The 8224-nt window shown below is 41.7% G+C and overlaps 1 protein-coding gene across 1 annotated transcript; it reads right to left on the bottom strand.

Moving 5' to 3' along the window:
• Positions 1-1180: 1180 nt before the first annotated feature.
• Positions 1181-2997, bottom strand: ASCL4 (achaete-scute family bHLH transcription factor 4). Its single transcript, XM_071803663.1, has one exon. The coding sequence runs from the start codon at positions 1884-1886 to the stop codon at positions 1320-1322; it is 567 nt and encodes a 188-aa protein (XP_071659764.1). The 5' UTR covers positions 1887-2997; the 3' UTR covers positions 1181-1319.
• Positions 2998-8224: the final 5227 nt, after the last annotated feature.

Raw genomic sequence — 8224 nt, 5'->3', positions numbered from 1 at the left:
CTTATTTATACAGGAGTATTTTTTCAGGTGTTCAGTCAGCATAACATGAAGGAAAGACAAAAAGATACAAAACCATTTCACCATCGTGATGCCAAAAAAAAAAAAAAGTTTGAAACATCTGTGGAAATTATAGGGGTAAGAACAAGTTTATCCCATATTCAGAATGGGATTTAAACACATGAGCTAAATGTTACTTAAAACTGGCCTTTGAGAAAGGAAGTTTTTAGAGTAATTCGCAGACAAACTCTCATTTTATGTAGCCATGGTCCAAATTAAAGGTATTCCATAAGATTTTGAGGTAATTTCAAAAGGTGTATTCTTTGACAAAGTAACACAATATTCTAAACAAAAGGAGAAATACCTATATGTTCATGCAGATGTAAATGGACATATCTAACATTGCTCTTTTTGTACACACCAGTATCTAACCACTACAGGAAGATATTTCTAAGCATATAATTTCTGACCTGTCAAAAAGACACAATCAAAACTACTTTGTCCACAAACTCAATTTTCAGAAAAGAACAAAAGAAGCCAGTAACACTTTTTCAGTATCACAAGTGAAACTTTGCTTTTGAAGGTGCAGTTTTACAGAACTCTGCTTCCCTCTTCCTAGCATTGATTATAATGAAAGTGTCAGATTTTATTTTCCTGAAAATTATCCTTTGAACAATCACCAAACAGCCAGCATCCAATGTATGAATTGCTTCTTTCATTTTAGAAGACGTCATAAAAGAAATTAATTCCCAAATATAAATTATTTATATTTTTCAATTGCCTTTTCAGATAGGGAAGTATTCTTGTGAATTTTCTAAAAATTTTAGGGAAAGCCATTTTATCTAAATCTTACCTTTCCCAGTCCAAGTGTTTGCAACCCAGTGCATCTCAGGTTAGCAGTCAGGAAAAACAGACAATAAAACTTACATGAGGAAGCAGGAGAAAGGGGAGGAGAATTTCCTGAAATGGATTTATCTGTTTTTGCTGTCTGAATGAGTGAAAGGCAAAAGAAAACAGACAAGCAGAATAAAAGCTGAGTGAAAAGTAGAATGCAGAAGTTGCTTCAGTTTTAACAACTCATATGAAGTTTGGCAATACAGCTGAAGCAACCTGAGAGATATCTGCTTACAAACCATCTTTAGGTTTTATGCAGACAGCATTTAAAGTCCATTGACAAAATATCTTCTTTTTTTTTTTTTTTTTCTCTCTTAGGTGTTTCCCATTTTCCTGGTAGTCATTTTTGCCTGTAGAAAAATCCCCAGGGTGTTAAAATTTGGTTTTCAGCCGAGCTTGAAGGGTTCTGTCTCCAGAGAGGCTGTTTCCTAGCTGCCCGTCTCCTCAAATTCACTGTAGGGGGACGAAGCTGAGGAGGTTTTGGACTCTCCATCACTGTTGCACTCCTGCGGGGGACCAGGACTGGGAGCTGCCGGGAGCTCCTTGGCAGAGCGCGTTTCCTTGCTGTCAGACCCGAAGGGATGGCAGTCCAGCAAGCTCTGCAGGTGTTTGATGTAGCTGATGGCAGCTCTCAGGGTCTCCACTTTGCTGAGGCGCTTGTCAGCAAATTCCTTGGGCAGGTGCTCTCTCAGGCGTGTGTACCCCTCGTTTACGCAGCGCACCCGCTGCCTTTCCCTCTCATTCCTCTTTCGAATGAAGGCAGGCTCAAAGGAATAGTCGTAGACACCCACGCAGCCAGGGAATGGGATGTAGGAGATGCGACCTGCGTGCCTGCCGTAGGCTTGCTCCCAGTAAGACGGATCCAGATGGAAGGGAACCCCAAAAGGTTCCCTGAGGGGGACCCCATGGGGATGCACATGGCTGTTAGCCAGGGACATAGCTCCTGGAAATGCGATCCTGTTCAACAGTCCATCATCATCTTTATTGCTGTCCATGCTTCTTTTTTTCTATTTTTTTCCCTCACCAGTGGAATGTCAGTTCCTGAATTTGGCTTCCAAATCTTCTATCAGACCAAGCAAGGAGAAAACATTTGTATAGGTACTCTGCCCTGCAGGCTGCAATTTCCTCCTGTGGTGTACAAAAATTCAGATCTCAAAACACGGCAAACAACTCCTGAGGTCCACTCTGTGCCTAGAAAGCAGCTCCAAGCCTTGTTGTTTTTATAGATGTAGGATGCCAGCTAATTTACAGACAGGTTTTGACGACCATCACTCCACACTTTAAACCCTTCTTTTCCTCTGATCTTCATATTTCAAAAGATAATAAGAGGGTTCCTGTGTATTCCTTTTCTCTCAGCTCGAAATTATGACCAGAAGAGTTAATGCCAAACATAAATAATCTTCCAGGCTCTAAACACTTCTCATGTATTGTAATCCACAATATCGTTTGATATAATTGTCTCCAAAAGATGGGTAATTTGCAAAGTTTACAGGGATCTTCAAAGTTTTGGCAGAACTCCTCCCTTTCAGGAACCAAGGATCTTCCGTCATCTGAAAACTACCCAAAGGCTTTTCACAATGAAATCCAAAAGACAACTGCAAGCTTTGTTGTTTCGGCTGCTCTGGTCTAACTGAAACAGCTCACAAGCAGTTTGCAAAACTTATACGGCATGTCTCTAGCTTTCTGGGGAAGCTGAGAAATCTTCAAAAGAAAGAGTGCTCTCTTGTGGTTGCAAGTCATGTCAGATCAAGAATACATACGGCGTGCAAGCATAAGAGGAAAACTGTTTTCTCTGTCCAAAGAGAGGCTTTTTCAAGAAGTGTGATTTTGCAAATTGAACACGGGCATTTTCAAAAACTCTTCAACATTTTGCATGTTTCTGCTCATTGCAGGAATGTTCTGGTCATCACTATGAGCACCTGCCTCAGATAAATGATTCAAAGGTGACGCCCTGATTGCCCCCTGTGTTGTTATTACTAGATGTTTACACAGATGTTGGTTTCCCTGTTGAGCCCTACACACCGCTTTAACTGGGGAGCTGAAAATCCCTTGTGACTGTGCCAGATCTGGGCTGCATCCTCCAGTTTGCCTGCAGCTTGCCAGGGAGAAGAGGTGGACAAAAAACAAGGACTTTTGACAGTGTAAGGGCATAATGTCCTCACCTGTGCCTTTCCTCTGAAATACCCTGTTGTGTTAAGATCCTCTGCAGCAATTGGAGGGTCTCTGACTTTTCCCGCATTATTGTTCAAGAGCTCCAGAGCTGTAATTTTTTCTGAAAACACATCTTCACACTTAACTGAATTTCCTTTTTCTGCCACAAACAGTTTGGGGAGTTGAACATTTGAGCTGGGACAGCTGTGGGAAGGGACAGACGTGAAAAGGTACAGGCATGTAGGTTCTTTTAAAACTGTTCTTTTGCTCAAAGTGAAAGTTTCCACCCTGTTCAGTCTTTCATGTCAGACTGCCTCAGAAGCGTGAGTAACTGAAACAACATCCTCTGCTCCGAGAAACACATCTATGTCTCTGCTGAGTCAGAAACCAGCAGCGATTATGTCAGCATGCATTTTCAAGTCAGCCTCTGCGTCCTTGCTGGCCTATTCTGCAGCTTCAAAAAACAATGGTAATCTTCAAAGTATGATGAAAGTAGAGGCTGACCGTTCCAGACAGACGTGAGTGAGAACAATTTGGACTCTGCTTTATACCAGAGGCAGGATCAGCACCAAAATGGCTCAGAAGCCAGGGCAACTATCCGTCTACTTTCACCTCCATCGCTAACGTTGCCTAGCAAGAGCTGGTGTTCAAAGCTGAAGATTTTGTAGCATTATCTGAGAGTTAGCTAATGCACTTCATGAGGAGTTGAGATCTTTTCCAGTCACAACTAAATGTCATTCTAAAATATGTGCCATAACTCAGATGGAAGGTATGGGTGTGAGCCGAGAATTACTGGGGAACACCCCATGGTATGTACAACTCATTTTAGAGCAAACAATCAAGAAACCCTTTCTGCCTTCTAAAAAAGCTTTGGAAACAGTTGAACAGTCTGGGATTTTCAGTATTACTTGCACTACAAACTTTGCTGTCAGAAAGGTCTCCAAGTAGAAATGTTTCCAGAAATGAATGCTGAAATGAAAATAGGCCACTTGCTGTAGCACTGAGGTAGGCCAAGACTTAAGGTTTTCTTAAAACAAAAAGAACGTTGGCCTCTAAGCAAACACCTGAAGCAGGAAAACGACATCTGATTTGTGTCATCATCAGATTTAAAACTCTGTTCTTTGGTGGTATTCCTGGAAGGAAATAGAAGCGTGTCTCTTGGCGAGTCTCAGGTGCCAGCATGTTTCACAGCTCTCCATGACCTTGTCAGAAGTCTGGCCATGTTCAAAGACAGGGTTACATTTCAGCTCTGTCATGCAAATGCGCTATTCCTTGCCGCTGGACCTTTTTTCTATGTTTACTGTAAATGCAGGTCACTGGCACTTTCCAGAGTGTCAGAATTGCACCTGCGCTAAGCAGACATCTGCTATTCCTACACAAAAAATACATGTTGTTGACCCTTTAGACAGATACATGAAGGAAAATTACAGGTAAATGTTATTTGTTAATCTGAATGGCTGAAGCTGATCTCATACCAAACGAACTCTGCAGTCCGATTTTTTTGTGTGTGCAAGAGAAATAAGAAAATATGCCACAAGCTTTTGTTGAACATCATACCTTTTTGACAGCCAAACGTCACTTGCTCAGAAAGGGATTTGCCCCTGGGCAGGGAGCCAGCACAAGGCCAAAGCACCTTAAATCCCACTGGAGGTTCTTGTTGAGAATTTGAGCAGGACTAAAGTTTTGTTCCCACACCGACTTCTGCACAAAGCTGGCCCTTCTCAACCCATTTGCACATGCAGGCTTGGTTATTGTAGCAGGACTGGCCCACCAAAGGGAAAGGCTAATACACATTCTTTTTTATTTTAGAAGTAGGTTAAGGCTACATGGATAATGTTCTTCTTCTAAGACAAGCCTTTGATCTTCTTTCTTACACTGTTTCTCCAATTAACTCCTCTTCACACCTTTGCCTGGATGCTGCTGTGACTCTAGAATGCAATATCCCCCACACTGATACAGAGCAGATGGCCTGGTTTGCTTTCCAGGTGGTATAAATCAGGTTGTATTTGCTGCTCTACAATGGCAGAAGTTGTAGTGTTTCTATGTATATTGTATGTTTTGTTTGGCTTGTGGTTCTGTTGTTGTTGGTTTTTGTTTGGTTTGGCTTTGTTTGTTTGGGTTTCTTTAGACAAAGTTTAAATGGGGACACTGGGAGATTCCTTACTTACTCCATCTATTGCCTGTGGCATTTGAACAGGTTCCTTCTTCCTCTCCTTCCTTTTACTTCACGATATGCACCTGATTACCCAGCCAAAATGAATAGAAAATATTTCTGACATATCTAAAAATAAAACATTGAGGCATCTTCCTTCCAGATATAACTTAGTTGTGGTTTTAATTGCATGTATCCTAACACAATATCTACAAGAACATAACCTTTGTACATAAGAACCCTCAACTCATTCACACTCCCCCAAGAATCGTGAATAATGTTACTGACATTACATGATGATTGCTTTGAATTACTTTGAATTACTCTAAGCAACAAGTTATTCTTGACATCATGGCCCTCTGTGTCTGAAAAGAAAGTAAGCAGTGGAAATATTGTAGCAGAAACAGAAGTGAGCTGAACATGTGCAAGTCCAGCTATTTCCCAACAGATGATATCTCAACTATTTTATCTGTGAACACATAACTGAGAAGGAGGAAGAAAAAAATACGTCAGTAGGTTAAAAAGAAACCCTCACAACATTGTGCTTTTGTTATACTGTGCTGTCATTATATGAAATTCTATTTTTTATTATGCACATTGTAGTTTGGGCTGCTGCAATTCATTAATAGATATAAAATTGTGAAATTAGCGGTTTCTCGTATTAACTGCATACCACAGACTTACAGTAATAATTGCAATTTAGACTGAGATCCAGGAATACAAGATTAAGTAGTTTTGTGCTTCTCTAATCCTGTTTTATCCTTAAGCATGGGCTATCTCCTTCCAGTTCTATAGCTAGAAGTGAGAGCTGGAACTAAACTACCCAAGTTTCATACAGGGACCATCACCAAAATACAAGTGGTGTATGACAAGCCAATAAAAGGTGGGGGGAAATTACAATTCTTGATGTTAAAATGGCTGGTTTCAACCATGGGTTTTTTTTTTTGCGTGATCTTCATTCAGTGCAATTCTGCTCACTCTGAGAAAGAACCCAAGGCTAGGTTTGCAATAGCAGAAGAGAACTTATGGTATTGTGATTTGGGCATGGTCCAACAGGGACCTCACACACACTGCAGAGAAGGACCGAAGTGTGCTTGCTGCATCTCCTTCCCCCGTGGTTTCACGAGGCTTCCTTATCTTTCAATCCATCTCCAGGATCTGAAGACAACTTGAAAAATATCTCTGCAATTTGTTCCTCATGCAGCAAGTACTGCTATAAATGTCAATAAACGAAGCTTTCAGGGGACATAGTGCAGTTGTCTTATCAAAACACTTCACATATAGTGAAAGTGTTTGGTATATAAAAAATGTCTTCCCTCACAGAAGAAACTGTTCTCAAATGTGTTTTATCACAATACCTTGGGCGTGCAGAGTACATCTCTGTAGACACAGATTAATTTCTCATTCGGCGACAGTTCATATTATCACTGGCTTCCTTTGATACTTGTGCTTTAAACTGGTAGTTTAAAGATATCACTCATTCAAGGGAGCAAAGTGACTACAAAAAAAGCTGGAATCTCGGAGGACTCATGTTTGACAGTAGGAAAAAACACTCTTATCTGCGTATGACTACATCCAATCTGGTTCACAGGCTCAAAGTCTAATATTGCTTTCAGCTCAGATAGTTGAAATAGCGCAAGGATTTCAGTGCCAGGGCAGTTCTGCGGTAGAATTACACTATCATAATTGGCATAAAGACAAGCTGAGGGCTTGAGATAACTTAGCATTTCAGGACAGAACCGAGATGCACTGAGTATAACTGCGACGTTGGTAGGGTGACAACTGAAAATCGGAGGTCACCTGCAGTCATTCCCTATGTATTAGGGAATGCAATGTGAAGAGACTTCCGGACTTGTAATCATTCACTGGAGTTTTTCTAAGAAAGATGTGAAGTATTAGCACCAATCGTGTGAATATGTGGTACTACACACATACAAATGAACCAGAGATAACCCTCCCATCACATGCTTAGTAGTCCCTAAAATCCTGAGGACTTAATGTGATCTTTCTTGACTTGATGAAATAATATTTTGGGCCAATTCAGATACACTTGGTCATGGTTAGAGTAAGGATTATCTGGCTTAGTGGAGAGCAGCAGAGTTTGTGGGATATGTGGCAAACTAAATGAGGTCATTCTTTTGGTAACAAATGACAGAGCGCTGGATTTACTTTGTCTAAATGTAGTCCTCCAGAAGTTATGTATTTAAACTAATTACACAAGTCCCACTTACAGGCCATGGACACAGAGATGCAGCTCCACAGGGAATTCTCACACATCTCAGACACCTGCCTCGGGGTAGGATGAAGCGCTCTCTGCACCAGCCTATTTCTCTCCTTCAGCTGCAGAGAGAGCTTGAAGAACTAGCGCATACAAGGTGTTTAGCTTTCTGCCAGCTAAAGCCAAACAAGGAGAGCATGTTTCCACCCCTAGAAAAACCCATGGGTTTGTACTGACCTGGAATAACCCTTCCAGATCCTACTTTTAGGCTCTTTAGATCAAAAGGTAGTGAGCAGAAAAATACTTTAAGTTTCCTCCCGTGCAGACCTCCTATCGAGGGCTGTCTCATTAAATGAGGCATCATTTAAGTGTCAGACACGATCAAATTACAGAAGCACATTATGGTGTTTCAGGAAACAGCTGTTCACCCCGGCACTCAAGGAACTTGTAGATTGATTTGAGCAGTCTACGTGACGAATATCCATGTGTCACAGGTGAAAGCAAACCACAAAATTACTTGCGCGAATCAAGAGATCCCTTGGCAATGTAGCCAGAATTGTGCTTGTGAGCCATAAATCACAGATAACTGAACAGCAGCTGGTGTCCAGAAGGCAGCTGTGGGGAAGAACAGGCTGATGGTACCGGAGGATCACCAGGTCCTGAGAGAATGTGAAACCACGGGCTGAACATCAAGGCCCTTTGGTCAGCTCACCGGACTGCGGATGATGCCTCACGACCAAAGATGCTCCTCCAGAAGGGGAGAGCCGCCATGTACCAGGACAGCTCTCAAGCCCGCTTGCCCCCTCCCAGTG

This window comes from Patagioenas fasciata, chromosome 1, assembly GCF_037038585.1.
Source record: "Patagioenas fasciata isolate bPatFas1 chromosome 1, bPatFas1.hap1, whole genome shotgun sequence".
Taxonomy (NCBI): Eukaryota; Metazoa; Chordata; class Aves; order Columbiformes; family Columbidae; genus Patagioenas; species Patagioenas fasciata.
This window is presented reverse-complemented; position numbering and strand designations above follow the sequence as displayed.